Source organism: Maniola hyperantus, chromosome 3 (genome assembly GCF_902806685.2).
Source record: "Maniola hyperantus chromosome 3, iAphHyp1.2, whole genome shotgun sequence".
Lineage (NCBI taxonomy): Eukaryota > Metazoa > Arthropoda > Insecta > Lepidoptera > Nymphalidae > Maniola > Maniola hyperantus.
This window is the reverse complement of record NC_048538.1, coordinates 11,021,833-11,042,215: the sequence shown is the minus strand read 5'-3', so window position 1 is coordinate 11,042,215 and position 20,383 is coordinate 11,021,833. Positions and strand designations below refer to the sequence as shown.

The following is a 20,383-nucleotide window of genomic DNA, read 5'->3' as shown; positions in this document are numbered from 1 at the left end:
TCAGCCAATCAGAACAATTGAGATTGTAATAATGATTGATGCAGGTTTTAGACAATCGCCCTGCAGGTCTTTCTTTAACCACGCAGAAAGTCACGTCAATCCGGTGCTCCTTTGCGATGTGATTAAAGAACGAACCAACAAACACACTTTCGCATATATTATAGGTAGGTATAGTATGTATATATGGGTAGTGACTAGTGACTAGTGATGGATATGAAAATGTTGTACTTATTTATTATATTATAATCAGTGACAATTATTAAGTATTGTAAGTAGGTACCTAGGTACATATCTATCTAAGGACTGCGGCTGTGACTGCGGTAACATTCTATCGACTTAAATCGAATATGAATCGTTTATAAAATCGATATAATAATCGCCATTGTCTGGGTGGAATCACGTGGCTCGGCGTGACGAATGCATTTCCAGCGAGCCAGCACCATGGCACCTCACAATGCCCATTTCACAGTGTCGGCCAATCAAAACAAATTACCGATTTCGTCATCCGATATTCGTTCCGATATAATTTTCCGGCTTCGTGCTGGAATCGCGATGGCATTTTGTTTTGAGTGATAAGTATTCTCGGTCATTGTTTTTAGTCTGCATCTTTTACCACAGTCATAAAAAAATATCAATTCGGTAAGTAGTAGGTATACTTACCTCATGAATGAAATAAAATGCCAATGCAGATGTCAGTTGCAAATAATATGAAACATAATATGCTTTTCGTCATTTGAGAAATCCGTCGAATATAAACTACTTACTATAGCTACTTACCTAAGTACATAATTTAACTAACCACGGATCAATAGAAGCCGAATACCTTAGCAGGTACTAAAAGTAGTACTAATAGGTATATATACTTAGTATTAAGTTTAGTACTTACTAATATCTTCATATCCTTAGAATCCGCGGACACAGGGTCGATACTAACCTAGAAAGAAAAGAGTCTCTATTAATAACTTTACAGACTTAATAAAGGGTACGTAGGTAGGTATAATAACATACATAAACAAAATAATCCATATTTCCAACAGATTTAGGTAGTTTTGCAATCTGGAGAATGGAGATGGAGAAAGACTACTTTTTACGCTACGAATAAACTTCTTCAAAGGTCTAAAAGGTTCGTTTGAATATTAACAAATCAACTGAATGAGTTTTTGTAGAAACGTTCTAGAAAAAAAAACAATTAAATTTTACAAATATGTACCTACCTATCTACTTTTGAATCGTCAAATGCATCTACCACTGATTCGGAATGTTCGGAAACAAATATCCAGTTTGTCAGATTTTCGCAAAAACTTGGACTTAGTTTTGAAGTTACAGAGATATTTACATGAGAACCAAACTAAGTTTGTATGGAAAGCGCTTGGGAGCTCGCTAGCTAATCTTCTCTTCATCATCCCGATAGACGTCCACAGCTGGACACTAGGTAGATACCTTCTACGGATTTCCATCACGCTACACACGGGAAAGCGCAGCGTTAGAACATGGACTAACGACATCGAACAAGTTGAAAGGGGCCGCTGGATTCAGGCGGCAAGACCGTGGCATGTGGAACTTTTCTTAATAAAGCTTAACTATCGTAGGGGTCTTAAGCTGCTGGAATGGCGACCTCGCACCGGAAAGCGTAGCGTTGGAATATGATATCGCCTGATAAGTCGCAGGAAGCCGCTGGATTCGGGCGGCACAAGACCGTGGCGTGTGGAAGTCCCTACAAAGAGACCTATGATCCAGCAGTGGACGTCTATCGGTTGAGATGATGCTGACGATAATCTAATCGAAGTTCTCGAACGTAAAAACTCGTAGGGATAGGATACGTAGCAATGAATTTAAAATGAGGATCCGCAAGGGTCTACATCGAGCGGGTCTATTACAGTTCACAAAAACAGAAACTAATTAGAAAGTCCCTAAAAAGTCATCATAAGGTGGGTACACGAGCGAATTTAATTTAGAACGTTTTTAATTATGGCAGCAGAGTCGGCCGGTTTCGGCGCCGAGCGGCGGCGGCCCTGTAATTACGGGGCGGTAATTGCGAAGCCGGACCGGCCGAGGCCGAGTGGACCCTGTGCCCCGGCCGTCTAGCTGTGTAACGATGCCACTGAAATTAGGTACCCTTTTTTGAGCTGAGCTCTACATCTTTGGAGCTTTTGATTAAGGTCGTGTAATATGCGTATCAGACACTTTTTACCCGACTGTATGGCAAAGCCAAACGGTATAGGTACGGTTATAATTTTAGCAGTCTATCTATGTTATGAATGTTTGTATAGGTATTTACGTAATTATATTCTACCGTAGCGAGATTAGTGGTGAAAGGTCGAGATTCAAGAGCCATTTTCAGTTCGGTAAGTTTTAAATAGAGATGGTTGGTTTCATAAAATTATTATGTTGATGCTTTTTATTCCTTTGCTGACAGTAATTGTTTAAGAAGAGTTTTGTGTAACGTACTGTTATAACTTATTATTTTCTTTTATTTCTTTATAAACATGTAAATAGACTAAGTACCTTCGTACTGCTAGGTAGGTACAATTAATTTTTACACTGTAAAAATGCTAATACAAATAATGCATTTATACACATTTCCAGTAAAAACAGCCGTCTGAGTAATTTAAAAAACGACGTTATATAATTACTCAACTTGTAAAGTGATAATGTATAACACATTAAATAAAAAAACTACCTACCTATGTGAGTAAATTTCATAGGGGAATAGAAAATTATAATTACACCACGGCCTACGTAATGCACTCGTCCGGCCATCTTTACCTACTGCATAGCAACACTAAGTAGGTACGATTTGACAGATGTTTGTCTGTATGTATTTTCGTACTTAAGTAGGTATTTGGAAAATATTAAAAACGTAATGGCGTCTGTTGAAAATTTTGCTAAGTTAAATTATTATCATACTTATAATAGCTTTGTTTACGTTGCGTTGTCGTAGTGACGTTGCGTAAACATCGAGACATAACAATTTAAAAAGCTTTAAAAATAAAAAACAAATAAAATGCTTTTTGTGATATTGCCAAAATACCTAAGTTTTTGTGAATTTCAAAAACTACTTTTGCAAAAAAAATGCTAAGTAGGCAATGTCGTCTGTCATCGGCAAGTTCGATCGACAGCTACCTAACTATAGTATACCTATTGTTTCAGTTGTTTTGACATTATTAGGTAGGTCACTCTCGTAGATCGATGACTGGAACTTATACCTGATGATAACACGTAGATATAATAGGTATGTAGATATATATATATATATATATATATTTTATATATCACTTCTTCTTTCTATTTCATGTCCCATTTTTTCAGTAAAAGATGCAGCACTTCCGACTTGTCATCGACAATCGATCGAAAAAGTGGAAAGCTTCGCAGGTGGAGTCCCGAGCGGTAACTATTAGTCAAAGATAGGCTAAAAGGATTGCAATTAATTATGATGACTCGCTCATCGTGAACCGAAAAAATGTTTTAAGACTACATTATAATAATTATACTCTCAGTCGGTAACCACGCCAGAAAAAACATGCCTACTGTTTTTGATCTTTTCTCCGTAGCTAATTCTAAGAAGAATTTAATGTTAATTGTTCTTGTGATTTGTTTTTAATAACCATATCTTCTTATATTTCCAGAAAAAATCCTTCTATAGAAATGGAAAATTATAACAAGTAAATTTACTAGATAGGTACATACTTAACAATTACTACCTATAGGTACGTGCGTATTAGTTTTGCATTATTATTCATAGATATATCCACCATACAGCCAGGTAATAATTATCTACCTACATAGGGGAAAATGGGGCAGATAGATGCAAGGGGCACATTAATACACCAAAGACATTTCGTTTTATATTAGTGATATTAGAATCGTGACAACGCTAAAACATGTCTTTATATATGTTGCAAATACAATAGCAACCTCAGCAACATCTAGTTAGTTTTTGAATTTTAACACCTTGTACCTAAACTTGTTTTGTGTGCATCTAAGTATAGAATAATGCAGAAAGTAAAAATATTTTAGCAATTTCCTGTGTAATCTTACAACGATATATATCTATATATTATACGATATGTTAATCAATGGATATAATGGAATATTTTTTGATTAAGTATAATCAAGTTTTTTCCGCTTTCAGTTACATATCAAAGTGCTCACAGGTAATGTAGGTAGGTTAATCTGCCCCGTCGTCGGTGGGGCAGAATGATACAAATCCCATTTTTTACTTACAATGTCATAACTTTTTTATCTCCTTATTTAACCAGTTTTTTGACTGTAATTATAATATTTATGAAATTTGCTATGCGTAGAACAAATCAAAAAATGTGTAGAATGATATGTAAGCGGTGAAATGAATTTTGAATTTTTCTGTATAAATTTGCCCCACTTCCCCCTAATTATTTTAATTTAATTTTTGGGATTTGGTACCTACCTTGTTCCTAACATCACTACACATAGGTATCACTTTCACTGCCCATATTATAAATGAAAAGGTGCATGTTTGTTTGTTGGTTTGTCCTTCAATTAACGTGATGTTTTGCATGGATATACTTAGTTAAAGACCTGGAGTGACACAGGCAGATATCTTTTTATCCCGGCAAATCAAAGAGTTCCCACGGGATTTTCAAAAACCTAAATCCACGCAGACGAAGTCGCGGGTATCAGCTAGTTTTCTAATAAATCACCAACTAACGTTTTCTAAGAATATAAATAATGCCCATAAGAAAGTACCTAGGTACAGACCGAATATAGAGACGAATGCTCTATTATTCAAATAAAAAAAAAATATCAATAATAAAAGTGTTAGGCAGGTAGATACCTAAATTTTCGTAAACGTTTTAAAATTTTATCACAAAACCAAAACGCTGAGTAGGTATTGTGGTCGGAAATAATAGCACACATTACATGGAAGATGACAGCACAGCTGATTGTACGAGTAAGTATAGGTACCTACGACCACGAAATGAATAATCGCGATCATAATGTACCTATCTAATATAAAACTTTTTTTGGTTAATATCTTTTATTTAAGTTAGAAAAATATACTTACCTACCTGCAAAAAATGAACTAAGTATGCTTTTGTAGTTGAAAAAATGTAGGTACAAAAACGTTTTTTACTTAGTTTAATATCACTTAGTTAAACGTCACGTGTCAATTTTCACAGGCACGTGTAGCGTTGCGGCCTGACTCCTACCTGCGTAACAACTATACTGAAATTACCTACACTAGTTACACACCCGCACGTCATCTGCGCAATCTCGCACCGGGTTGCCGGGGCGTCCCCACCCCGCTTGCCATCTCAACCTGTCGCGGACTGTACATTTAGTGCGCAAACTAATGTAGGTTCGATTCCTTTTGTAGCTACAATATCGCGAAGCTCTTTTAAAGCGTCTAGTGTGACGAGCTGGCAGGAGGTGTTTGTGCGCCATAATCACTTATAATCATACCAATTACATATTTTTGTTCCCATTCTCCCCTTTGTTAGCGAACTAGCTTTGTTGAGTTGTTGACTTGCTCTTGAGAACGTCTTTTGTTCGCTCCACTTTTATACCTTCGCAACGTGTTTGGTTTCGCGTGAACCACCTAATTAATACGTTTTTATTCGATATACTGAACACAAATAGGCTTATATTAATATTTTATTAGACGTACCTATTACTGTTAGTAAAGGCCTTTTGTTTTCTAATACGGTTAAGTTTTTCGTTCAGTTCATTAAACCGAATAAGTTAGGTTATAGGTAAGTACTTACCTACCTAAATATTAGAATGAAATAGAAAAGATTTTAATAGAATTTCAGGTTTTTTAGGCCTTCCGAAATAGTTTTTGAACGAGAAATCGTTCAAAAACTATTTTGGAATTTTGGTAAAATTTAGTTTTGTCATATTTTATTCTATAAAATTAGGTAGGTACACGAATTATCTAAAAGCTGCTGAACTGCTTATAGCTACGAGTAGGTAGGTACCTACCTACTTTAGGTAATGAAAGAACTGATTTCTACGGACACAATAGCTGAACCGTTTTGAAGGTATGGAAATAGCTTAGGTATACCTACCCGGAATTGAATAGCTATTTATTTTAGAAAATAAAAGAGTTCCCACAGGATTTTTAAAAACCTACCAAAATCCACGCGAACGAAGTCGTGGACATCATCTAGTTAATAATAATATTTCATATATCCATCAACTTCTAAGTAGGTAGGTATGCCTATATTTACATAGATTAAGATACCAAAGATAGCTTTAAATTATTGCCACCCGTATGAGAAAATTCGATTAACCTATTTTTATAAACACTCTGATGGTTATAGTCATTAGTCACATGTGTTATTTATCGATAAACTATTGATATTTCAAGTTGACAAGACTGAATATCATCATGTTCCCAGGACACGTGACACGTCATAGGCTACTTTATTACCCACCTACCTATATTAATATAAGATTTTGATACATTGAGAAGTATATATGTACTACTTAGGTATTTGCTAAGGTGGTAAGTATTAGGTAGTTTGGTAGATACTTACCTACTAAAGTTGCGTTCATTAAGTAGGTACTTAATGTACAATAATGCGCTCGTTACCACTAGTTCAACAATTGATATTGGAAGAACCAAAATATTCATGGATGTGACTAGGTATAGGACCTATTACCTATTTTCTAACGAAGTAGGTAGATGATGCCCGCGGTTTCATCCGCGAGGATTTAGGTGTTTTTAAATCCCGTGGGAATTCTGTGAATTTCCGGGATTACAAAAACCTATGTCCTTCCCCGAGATGCAAGCTATCTCTGTACCAAATTTCATCGAAATCGGTTTAACGGATGGGCCGTGAAAAGCTTGCAGACACTCTTCATATTTACCTATAATATTAGTAGAAGTAGATATGGAGTATGGATTTTTCAGGGATCTCCATAAATATCTAACTTTAAAGCGCACAAAATGATTTAATACCTGACTAATATTAAAAAAGCACGCAAATTATTTATTATTTAAATTACCTCGTTGAAATAGTTACTGTTGACATGATGAGGCGCGGGGTGCGGGCCCCCGTGCTGCTGGTAGTACGCACAATTCATGTCAGCCCATCGGTTTCCAGCTGAAAGATGTCACGTGCCAAAAACACACCCGGCGGAGGCTTGTAAGGAAAATCCGCGGAACGATTATCTCGTAACGAATCGATGCCGCGGACGAATCTCGCCTACTAATTGTAGGGTTCGGTGGACGACTGAGCGCGACTACACTCTCGCTCGCATCGTCCGTCCCTCTCGCACGTTTGTTTGTTTACTCGGGGCGGGTCGCGCAGGGCGGCCGGCGAGGGCGGCAACTCACGCAAAACTAATATAAACCGATAACGCACTTATTACTGAAGCTATCAAAGCTCGAAGATGTTTTAACAGACCTTGAATGATTTTCCATGTATTTTGTTCACGTCATTTTTTCAAATTGAATCGTAAAAACCCTGAAAAGAGACTGAATACTTGCTGAATACCTTATGGTGCTTCAAGATACTTCAAGTGCTAAAAAATATAGCGTAGGTACCTACTTATATCTTGTATATCCGGGAACCATCGGAAGGATCATCTAAAAGACTGATACGTATACCTACCTAATTAAGCTTTCGTCATCAACTTAGAGGACGCTGAAAAGTATACCTACTTACTACATATCTTGTATCTGGGAACAAAACGAAAAACTGATATAAAGCTTTTGTCTTCAATGACGTAGACCTTCAAGGATGCTGAAAAGTACTTACTAAATATCTTGTGTATCTGAGAATAACACGAAAAACTGATATAAAGCTTTTGTCTTCAATGACGTAGGTAGAGCTTCAAGGATGCTGAAAAGTTGGTACTAAATATCTTGGTATCTGAGAATAACACGAAAAACTGATATAAAGCTTTTGTCTTCAACGACGTAGAGCTTCAAGGATGCTGAAAAGTACTAAATATCTTGGTATCTGAGAATAACACGCAAAACTGATATACTAAAGCTATTGTCTTCAATGACGTACTTAGGTAGAGCTTCAAGGACGCTGAAAAGTACTAAATATCTTGTGTATCTGAGAACAACACGAAAAACTGATATAAAGCTTTTGTCTTCAATGACGTAGGTAGAGCTTCAAGGATGCTGAAAAGTAGGTACTAAATATCTTGGTATCTGAGAATAACACGCAAAACTGATATACTAAAGCTTTTGTCTTCAATGACGTAGGTAGAGCTTCAAGGACGCTGAAAAGTACTAAGTATCTTGTATATCCAGAAACAACATAAAATAGGATACTAAATATCTTGGTATCTTGCTGAAAAGTACTAAATATCTTGTGTATCTGAGAATAACACGAAAAACTGATAGGTATATAAAGCTTTTGTCTTCAATGACGTAGGTAGAGCTTCAAGGACGCTGGAAAGTACTAAATATCTTGTGTATCTGAGAACAACACGAAAAACTGATATAAAGCTTTTGTCTTCAATGACGTAGGTAGAGCTTCAAGGATGCTGAAAAGTAGGTACTAAATATCTTGGTATCTGAGAATAACACGAAAAACTGATATACCTAAAGCTTTTGTCTTCAACGACGTAGAGCTTCAAGGATGCTAAAAAGTACTAAATATCTTGGTATCTGAGAATAACACGCAAAACTGATATACTAAAGCTTTTGTCTTCAATGACGTAGGTAGAGCTTCAAGGACGCTGAAAAGTACTAAGTATCTTGTATATCCAGAAACAACATAAAAATACTCGTACCTATCTAGATAAAAGTCGAGTGTGAATCAAGAGTTAAAAGACGCACTGGCCTTGTCAGAACTTTACAGATGTAAAAATACCTATATCAGCTGTTACTTACCTACCATTTTAATCTCAGTATAAAATTTCACGAAAATCGCTTTTTTTACACAACAAATGTAATAAATGTTTCCGGTTTATAATAAAGTACATTTGGGTCGCTACCCCAGCGTTATTATAAAAATTGGTCCATTTTTTACGTCCCCAATCCGTGCGGGGGCGGATACGCCTCGTATGACAGGATGCACTTTCCTTTACTGTTCATATCACGCGAAATCTAGTCACGTGATACTTGAACAGATGTTATGTAATTTTACACATACCTAGAAGTTTCATTATACCAGCTAAAGTAGATACATGTTCTCATAAAATAAACTATACACGTACCTACCTATTTCTATCTACCTATCGGTACTTATAAGCATGTATGATGGCTAACTTCCCCAAATATAATTCCCCTAACATACCCACCTATATAACCACATCACAAAAACTAAGTAGGTAGGTACCTATAGGTCCTATAGCACCTACCCAGCTTGACTTAATTTGTGCCATATCCTGTCTGGGATTAAATATTTACGCGCCAATTTTATGCCAAGCTTTAGTGCGATCACGCACTCATCTTATCCAAATCCGTGAAAATACGGATATAAAAAACTCAAACCGAATTGGGATAAATAGATAAACCTATTGCACTACATCTCTGATTCAAATCCAAGCCATTTAGTGGACATCTTTGACATATCTACGTCATATTATGTCCGATTTGAATCCGAGGCACATCCGAGATATTCTCACCGATGACGGAAGTCGGATGTAGTACGTTAGCTACCTACTATACAAATAACTCTTTGACTACTTCGGAACATATTTTTACGGACTCGGATCGGCTGAGTGTAACCGCCCTTAAGATACTAGAAAAACTTTATTTAAAAAAATAGACGTGGGAAACGCTACGCTATAATATCTACGTGGGTAGGATTAAGAAAATAATTAATATCTTATGTTTTATCAATTTTCCTCCTTGACAATGAGTTTCTTCCTTCAAACCTGTTCCCTGAGTAAATTGTACCTCTATCTTAAATCAGACTATAAGTCATAGGTCTGTGAACTGTACCCAGCAATAATAGAAAGAAGAGCGCAGGAGCGCAGCGCACCGGGAGCGACGTTTGCGCAGATTACAATAATTACGCAAGCACGCGCCCGCGCCGCCCCGCCACCTCTAATCACTATCATTTGCACATGTTTCTATATTCCACACGAAATACTATCGCTGACGACATCGCTCATTGTTGTTCTTACGATTCAATAATTCTACGTTTTCACGTTTGAGAAAAATAAAGAACAGTTTGTGCAAGTTGTGCATAGTCATTATTATGTTCTTAAAGAGTGAAATAACTTTTTAAATATACTTACCTACTAGAAACCTATGTACACCTATCTACTTCTTAAATAGTGCGCCGTAGAATGTTTGTAGATAAAAAAATTCAATCTAAAAAACTAGGGAGGTACCTAAACTAGTCCTAACTGACGATTAGGTAAGTAGGTAGGTAGGTACTAGGTACCTAGGTATGTATGAAAATTCGTACTTGAGTTTTTGGTTTAAAATGAAGAAATACCTATATCTAACGTGTTTCTATGTAGGTGTAGGGCAAGCGCCCTGCACTGCAGCGCAGCGCAGCTCAGGTGCGTACAGACCTTTACTATAACTCTATCCGCGTAAAGATGTTGTATTGTATAGTGCTCTCTCCGTTACGTATAGTCCTATACAAATTATAGAGACAAAAATCTCAGTCGGCGCTAACCATTTTGAGTCACTAACCAATCATAACGGAAACTATGTTTTTTAATTGAATTCCGAATATTTTTTGAAAACATTTGCAAATTGAATTTTAAATATTTTTTGAAAACATATTTGTGATTTGTTGGTGTTTCAAAATGGTAAACACCCACTGAGATTTTTGTCTTTATAATTTGATGAGATTACATAACAGAGTGAGCGCTATACTAGCTTCTTTTCGCGGATAGAGTATAGCTACTTAGGCACAGAAAAAAATAGAACATCGTGAAAAATAAAACTACTGGAGCAATTTTTACAATACTATTTTGATAACACTAATAATTGTAATTATATTACAGCTGGTACTATTGCTGTACGGCGCACGCGCTCACGCATCTGGCGCCGCCGCCCTCGTCCCGCCCAGGAGCCAGCACTGTAGGCTCGAATAACAATCACAAAGAGCTAGGAACACTACCGTTGTGATTCATTGTACTACCATGTTATTATATTTAAGAGTGATGTAATTATACGTTTGATAGAGTAACACATAATTTTCACTTCATTCATTCCATTTTTGTTACAAGTTTACTTTTCTTATGAATTAGCTGATTTGTCTTGGAATAAGTAAGGAGATAATGTGACGAATCGTAGAACTGCGTTAGAAATTCCATTCGAAATAGTAATCGCACTAAGTAAGTTTCTAAGGAGAATAAAATTAGTCAGATTGACATATCTAAATTCTATAATTTTGAAATTCAGGATGAGTGAATCACTCATCCTCCTTATGATGGAAGAGAAAGCCGTGGCCCAGCGGTGAGAGGCACTCAAGGCACGATACCAACAGAGATTTAAGATTCCTATCCTGGTGGTTCAGCAGTTTACGATATGTATTTAAATAAAAATTATTCAGAGATTCATTCTCATTCATTCATTCATATTCAGGCTGAGATTTATAGAGCGCACTTTGACTTTGCTCAGATTTAAGATTGAGTTAAAACGAGACAGATTAATGTGAGAGATATAGCTGTCTCGTTTTAACTCTGTCTTAAGTCTAAGCTAAGTTAGAGTGCACCCTCACTTATATATTTCATCCTCAAACTTGACTAAAGCTCAGCTCAACTCAAATTTGACAATATTAATTTCTTACCTTGTACTTTTTTTACCTAACCTGCGATTTAATCAGCACTGAATTCTGAATTGCTATAAAAATAAAAAGTCTCTAGAATGCAAACAATTCTTGAGCTTACTTGATTAAAATTGGTTTAGTGATTTTGTGGTGAAAAGGTACCTACCAACCAGACCACACTTTCACATCATCATCAATCATCATCATCATCATCATCAATACATAATAAAACTGTAACAGGTCAAATTCTGTACATTGAAGATATTTTGAAAATTTTTTTCGAGGGCACTCTATAATCGATACTGAACCCAAAACTGTAATGTTTTTTCATTTTTGTCTGTCTGTCTGTCTGTCTGTCTGTCTGTCTGTCTGTCTGTCTGTATCACGGCCGCGCATCACGCTGAAACTACTGAATGGATTCCAATGAAACTTGGTACGATTTGAGGTCATACTATGAGGAAGAATATAGGATACTTTTTATCCCGAAATTCAGCATGGTTCCCGTAGGAGAGGGGATGAAAGTTAAAATGTATACTGAGTTGTAATTCATTAACGCGTAGTCCGATTTATTCATTCTTTTTTTGTTCGAATAAACTTTTACAAGTACTTACGAATAGTCAGATGCATCTACCACTGGTTCGGAATGCCTTTCCTACCGAGAAGAACCAGCAAGAAACTCGGCGGTTGCTCTTTTCAAAGAATAGTCGATGTTGAATTGGTATAAAAGTTACGCTTAGTATAAACTATGGCTTACGTACCTACCAAGCAACGACTTCATGATTCAACTCCATATCCCAACTCTTCAACCCTGATGATGCAGGGTATTGCATTCCTAAGCCACTGTTGATTATGAAATAATATTGTAGATGCCAAACATATATACCATTATTGAACTTCAAGTTCCAACTCTTCAATACTGATGCTGCAGGGTACCTACTGCACTCCTAATCTATGGGGTTTTAGGAACTGTTGATGGTGAATTAATATTGTACCATTTACTATTGCACCAAACCACGACTACATGATTGAACTCCGTTCACAAAAATCCACGCACTTCATCGAAATCCTATTCTATTCCAAACTTATTCGCCAGCGAGACAAGAGTGGAGAAGACGGATAGGGACGTGTGAGGGATGCAACGGATCAACGTGATTTTTTACATCATCATCAGCCTGCGGACGTCCACTGTTGGACTGCCTTCCCTAAAGAGCGCCACCACACCCGGTCTTCAGCCTTCCTCATCCAGCCACTTCCCGCCAGCCTCTTTATATCGTCGGTCCATCGCGCTGGAGGGCGTCCCACACTATGCTTGCCTACCTACGCGGTCTCCACTCAAGGACTTTCCGGCTCCAACGGCCATCACCTCTACGACAGGCATGACCTGCCTTCTTTTATCCCGGAAAATAAAAGAGTTCCCATGGGCTTTTGCAAACCTACATCCACGCGGACGAAGTCGCGGGCATCAGCTAGTTTACCTATAATATTTGAAAGGAGAAAAATAATTTCCCGCATAGGACTACCTATATAAAACTAGTATTAAACACAAATGGCTCATGAACACCACATACTTAAATGCATAAAGGTGAAGGACAGCTTTATTACAACTGTCGGAAGTTGGTGTAAGATTGCAACTGGCATCATATTCCGTTGCACCCTTCCTTTGCCTATAAATCATTTCGGCCAACAATAGAATCGGATATCTGGGTATCGTATCTTGCAATTTAGTTTATAATAGCGCGTCATACCTATACCAACCTAGCTATCGGTAGATATACCTACCTACTTAGGTAAATTGATTCCTATAGGCTCCTAGACTTTATAGTCTCTTGACGGGTTTCAGCATCGAAGCGAAATATGTAGACAAGACAATAAGATAATCTATCGCAGTTCGTATCAAAAACAATGTCAAAATAAAATGGTCTTGACCTGTGATTTGATACTGATTTGTGCTTCAATTTCACGCAAGTTCTGATCTTGATAGTTAAAATATCTCCAAAATTTTAATAGATATTTGGTTTTATTCAACCAAGGATAATCTCTTGTCACATACCCAAAATATTGTCCAAATTTCATTCACAACACGTGTGATTTCTCCTTTTTGATACCAGCATATTGTTAGCGTAGTCCGCTTAGCACCATTCACTTCACTGGGCCTTTCAATGCGAGCATACGTTCAATGGGGACATTTGACGACAATTTCCTATGCAAAATTCCGCTTAATCCCGGAATAAAGGTTGTACATTTGAATGTTTCCGTTGTCCGGGCTTTGGAGCTAAGAGTCTGGCACACATACGATTCGTAATTATTTCCAAAAGACAGAGATTTGACGCACTTGGCTACCTACGCCTAAATCTGGAAAAGTAAACTTATCACATCTAACTTCACAATACTTTCTTCTTAGTAGGTACGGCCTAAGAGCCAGCGCGTGCCAGACCTTTCTTATTTTATAAAAGCTGAAAGTTTTTCTGCGTATTGCCCCCTATACTGGGACGAAAGTTTGTTTGGATCATGGTGGCTTTGGGAGATAACAGGTAATAAAGGTATAAAAAATCGTATAAAGTCTATTTTTTTTATATTTGCTTCAGAATAGTATTAGAAATCACGTCATGCATTCCCAGTCACTTAGTAAGGCGGCAACCCCCTGCCAGACACCTTTAAAGTTTAATAAATTATTAACGTTTAAGGGTGTCTGGCGGGAGTTCCCACGACACAAGTGTCTGACATGAAAGAAGAAAATGTAGAAAAATTAGACTTTATACTTAGGTAGACGTAAGTTTTTTTACACCTCTATTACTTACCTGTTATCTCCCAAAGCCATCATGATTCAAACAAACGCTCCTCCCAGTGTTGGGGACAATACGCAAGGAAAATTGCAGCTTTTATAAAATAAGGAAGGTTTATCACGCTCTGGCTCTCTCTAGCACGTACCTACGTCTAGATAAGTAGGTAGGTACCTACATACCTATCAAACCTTATCCCAACCTTCAGATTTCAGTTGGTACCGAACAAAATTGGTTTGATTTCTCTTGATCTCGATTATGTTTATGAAGTAGATTCGAGCTACATTAGGTACCTACAGCATGACGATAATCAGGAATAATTGATTTCGTGGGGTTTTATTTAACTTTACGGGATTTTTGGCCAGTAAAATGCCTTTCAACAAGACAGTTAAAGAAACCATCAATTCCAGCTATCAATTAGATGTCGCTAGTGTGTCATGGCTCAAAATGTGTCAACAATGGTTTTGTGATGATGTTCACTTGACGTGGATATTGAGATGTCTGTACTTACCTACTGACAGTGTTTGTAAGCATAATAGGATTAGCAGAACGCGTAAATTGTGTTTTGAAATAAAATTGTAAAAGCTCTTTTGCCGTTTATTTTCTTGATTGTAGGTACTTACGTGAGAAATTGCAGTAGGCATACCTTCAGTAAAATTATAGTTAATTTATACCCATTTTATACTGAGAATTGATTGATGTAGGTACTTAGTCTTACTTAGGCTTAGTAGTACTTGACACAGTTTGTTTGAATTTAGTTTAGTTTGCTAATGAAAATAAAAATCTTGTGTGTAGATATCAAGTCCAGGATGTTGTATAGAAGTAGGCATTAGGTACTTTGCTGAAGTCTATGATATACCTAGGTACCTACCTACAAGAAACCACAAGCTTGATTAGCAATAATCCGCTGAAACTCCAGCCGATTAAGATAGCAAACTAGACTAGATGATGCCCGCGACTTCGTCCGCGTGGATTTAGGTATTTTAAAATCTCGTGGGAACAGGGAACTTAAATTTTCCGGGATAAAAAGCCTATGTCCTTTCCCGGAATGTACTTAACTCTCTACCATTTATAGGATTAAGCTTGTGGTTCCTTGTAGGTAACTCCAGGATGAACAATATCTAGCTTAATTTGTTGTTGGCTTCTTCCCAGACCAGGGCGCGTTTGGAATCCTCGTGGCTTTGTTTTAGGTTGATTTTAAAATTATCACTATTATATACTTATATCTCACTTCCATTTTCCACTTATATGTACTTGAAAAATTAAATTATTGACGTTCATAAAGTGTATCTTAGTTATAGGTAGGTACCTACTTTGAAATATGTAAACCGACATCTAAATGAATTCATTTGTTTCTTAGGTAACTCTATAGCTTCTTTTTCTGACATCCGCTTAGATAGGTTTGCATTTAATAAAGTCTGAAAGAAAATAATGCTAGTGTTAAATAAACTGGTTACGTATCAAGTATGAAAGCGATACGATGAGATGAGCAATGAGCGTACCTACGCATACGAGAGTCGAGAGGCTCATGTCATGACAGCGTCGACGCGATGTGCCGACCAACAAAACAAACCAGCCAGCCGGTGTAATAATGGTGTTTCCACCCTGTAACAATAACTACATAATAGTCGAGAGCTTTTACGAGCTTTTGTGAGCATGTCGAAGCTACTTGCCGTTTTTGTGATGAATACAGCTCGTTGCGTCGTGGTTTTACGACACGGAATATTTTATTGAATACTTACTCCGCGCTTAAAGATTTGGTGCCATTGAGTTGAAGGAGTCTTAAATCCCTTTACCGTTTTGTGCCTTCATCATAATATTTATTATTATTGTTGGCCTCGTGAAACACTTTCTCGCACTGCCATACAATTGAATTATGCGATGTCTTCCATTCCAGTCACTAACCTACACCCGAATAGATGGAGTTAAATTTAATGTTCACAGTTAGAATATACTGTGAAATGTTACTTTTTAACCAATACAATTTGTATAGGTATTTAGACAGGTACCTATCTAATATTATTAATGCTCTAGCTGTCTTCGACAGATCGATATGACAATCGGGGTATGAGGCGGGGAGACGGTTCGCACACCCGCACGTCACCTTGGCTCGCCCGCACCAGGTTAGCGCGGGGGTTGTGCTGGTGTGCGGGGCGTCCCCACCCCGATTGCCATCGCGACCTATCGCGTACTATAGGTAGGTACGTCCTGGAAATGAACATAGCGTACTTTTTCACCTAGGAAATCAAAGCAAGAAAAAGTATTTACTTATGTAGGTAGGTATAGCATATGTCGAAACACAGTCTTTGTCCTTACACAGCATATAGTCACTCCTCCGCCCTTATAAAGTACGACATGAAACTGTGATATCCTTATTGATTACGGGTTACATCAAGTTAATCGTGAAGGGTATTCGATATGCATGATAAATTACCGCTGTATTGGTACTGCGAAGGCATTGCGAAAGTCGACGCTGTTTGACAACGCTCGCGCTGCCATAAATAAAATTAATTTCAATAATTTAATCAATTTCATATTAATTATGGTCCGTAAATCAATAGATGGTTATTGTAATTAAGTTAAGAAGTTGTAAATTAAAGACATACGAGACGTGACGAGAAAAATACTCCCCCCGGCTACAACGAAATTTAATGTAAATTTTTTGTAAAATGGCTTATACTTTAAATTTATTTTATCGATTCCTCTGAATTTACCTTTACTTACTTAGTTTGATAAATACTATTGTGGCTGAGTTGTACAAAATTTCTAAACTAAAATTAACAGTCTTAATATTTTTCACCAGGGAGCATTATAATCAAAAATGGTTATTAAACTTAAAACCAATACTTAGAGGGCATGGATTTTACATAATTTGCAAAAACCTCTAGTTATAATAGCTAATCATTACGAAATAATTTATTCTTTCGCATTTCTCGTACTTATATCGATGGCATACCTACTCATCTTACCTACACGATATTTACAGGTAGGTAAGGTAGGTATATATTTTAGTTTTCAGCAGTGGCTGCCTAGTTCCTACGTACGTACTTATCTCAGTCATTATCTCAGAGTTTCTGTCACAAACAGCATAGATTGAATCAAAACCGATAGGAAGACTTAATGGTAGGAAGATAAAATTAATTCGTAGCATTTATTTCAACTAGAGATGAATCGATAGTATGCGGCGTCGCGTATAGATCCCCGTCGACAAGATAAAATTAATGGCTGCTATTAAACCGCGAACACTTGGCGGAAGACTTCATTAATTTTACACAATCTACGCCTTAAACCGTTCAAGATGACCAACCGATGGATTTATTATTAATTAATCATACCTATTAACTATTATCCGTGTTGCTGTTAAAGTCGATAAAATAAAATATAAGTAAATTATCAACTGATTCGATTAGTAGGTACCTAATCAAAAATAATCTAAATTAACGTACAAGAAAAATATTGATTTAATCTGCTGTTTTCTCATTATCTTAAGAATAATACTTGCTTAATTTACCAAAAAAGGTACAATTAGTTACTTACCTACTGTCGATTTACGATCAATTGTTGATCGTAAATCGACAGTAGGCCAGTCGCCAGATATCTGCAAATCACCGATCTATGGATAGCTATCCATAGATCGGTAATTTGCAGATATATTATATTCAGCATCCGATTAGAAGGCGAACGTCTTGTTATTATATACATTAAAATACTATTTCAACAGTATAAGTAATTTGTTGGAAGGCTATTCGCAAGAAAGTATGTAACTGGGTGAAGGGGTAAGAAGTATGATGGTCTGAATAAATCAAGATGCAATCCTGCATCCTACCTGGCCATATGAATGAAACGCTGTTTTAATCAGAATGCTTTTAAAACGATCAAATTTCACAATTCATTGGTTTACGTACCTACCTTATATTAACAGTCTCGTACCTTGCAAGAAAGCATTGAATGGGTAAATAAATAAGTAGATCACAATATGTCACACATAATATATTAGGTACTTAATACCTATAAAAACTGAGGAAAAGTAAGCACCTATCAGGTACTGGAATGATGTTATGATGGTTTCTGCAAATTCTTGTAGTTCCTTTGGTCTGTCTGAACATTTAATACAGGGCATAGTATAACATAGAATTTTTCTATTTATTGCTTAACATTTTGCTATGCATTAATAATAATTATCGATGTTGCAAATATTAGTAGGTATGCATGTGGGCGGAAACAACTTTTCCATTGCATATTTATATATTGCCCGTAAGTCAGACTATCATTATAAAATAACCATCCATGAAATCAAAATGTTTCTTGGGAATATAGCTGTGGTTGTAACATATTAGCAACTTTCTCACTCCCATCTTTAACTGATATAAATCCAAAATATGCCATTGTAAAAGCAATAATCAAAGACGCTACAAAGTATAATTATACACCACGATGTATAATTACGAAGCTATTCATTAAAATTCAACTAAAGATGAAAACAAAGTCTGGAGATTCACAATCAAAGGCAACTCGGTGTCGGCCGGGGGCTATAAATCAGAGGCGCGCTTAGGCCTTCTTAGCTTTTCTAGATAGAGATTTATCCCGTAATAACACGTTGCTTTTCACTAAATCAACTGCCGAATTATCCGGTAGAAACAATGATTAATGCGCGGCCGCCGCAGTAATGATGGGACGATAGGTCGGTGCACGCCACAATTGCTCATCTAGCGAACTGTGGACGAGAGCACTCCACGGCTCGTTGAAAGATTAACTCGATAAGCTTCCGTAACAATTTATAGAAATTGTTATAATAATTTTGTAATCGAAATTGCAGGAAAATATGTTATTGATTAGGTTTAAATATGCTATCACGTCTTATGTACCTATGCCAAAGGCGATGAGAGAGGCAAAGTGCTAATTCCTGATGTCGCCAGGTATATATAATATAATGACACTTAATACTAGATGATATCCGGCTGCAACTTCGTTCACGTGAATTTAAGTTTTTTAATACAGTGGGAACTCTTAGTATTTTCCGGGATACAACTTTATATGTATCCCCGGGATGTAATGTAAATCTGTCCCATCAATTAAACGGATGGGCCGTGAAAAACTAGCCGACAGACAGGTATAGGTACTTTCGCATTTATAATAAGTACCTATTAGTGTGGAATCTGACGACATTATAATTTCTGAAACCTAAAAATAAATAATTACCTATCCTACCTAATTGTAATTTGCCTATCTTGAGAATTTTGATACATTTACAGAAGCTTCATCATCATGATCAACTCATCGCCGGCTCACTACAGAGGGTATCCTCTCAGAGTGAGAAGGGTTTTGGCCATAGTCTACCACGCTGGCCAAGTGTGGATTGACAGATTTGCGGATTACAGAAGCATACTTAGATACATATAAATTGTTTTGTTTAAATTTAAATGCACTATATAGAACAAAATACACTAAGTCGGTATACAACACATGGGTACCTATTAAGGTCAAGGTTGTTTTAAGCTTACGCTTAGAGCCTCCACGTACAATCAAAATGCAATTATGCGTCGTAGCCCATGCCTCGGTCCGCGTCGACGCCGATCTCATCTGGCTATTTAACCGGAGAACGATTAAGTTTAATTAAACGCTATCTTTAATTAAACCTCAGACCATAAGTCATAAAAATAAAATACATTTGTAGAACGAAGTGCACCTAGGAAGTCTTTATTAAGATTGCGACTGCAAAGGGGCGGGGCGGGCTGGCTCACTTGTTCAATGATTTGAATAATCACATTACAACCGAACATTATCGAACGGTCGATGTAAATGATTTCAACATCTAACTATGCAGTTAAATTCTAGAAATACCTACCTAGCCAAGATTTGTTGAAACCATAACGCCACTATGCAAACGTAGGTACCTACCTCATCTTAGTATTCAAGTTTATC

At 36.8% G+C, this 20,383-nt stretch overlaps 1 protein-coding gene across 4 annotated transcripts in view; it reads right to left on the bottom strand.

The window, feature by feature from the left end:
* Positions 1 to 20,383, bottom strand: part of Sp1 (transcription factor Sp8) — a 117,917-nt gene that overhangs the window by 49,230 nt on the left and 48,304 nt on the right. The window contains exons 1-2 of one of the 4 annotated variants that reach the window (XM_069509342.1): positions 6,991 to 7,205; positions 887 to 934 (exon numbers count right to left, since the gene is read on the bottom strand). The exons of 1 other annotated variant lie outside the window; for it this stretch is intronic. In XM_069509342.1, coding sequence (XP_069365443.1) covers positions 887 to 934; positions 6,991 to 7,068 — 126 coding nt within the window. In that variant the 5' untranslated portion in view covers positions 7,069 to 7,205. Of the gene's footprint in view, positions 1 to 886; positions 935 to 6,990; positions 7,206 to 20,383 lie in introns of those variants that run through there. 2 more of the 4 variants (XM_069509344.1, XM_069509345.1) reach the window with 2 other exon arrangements.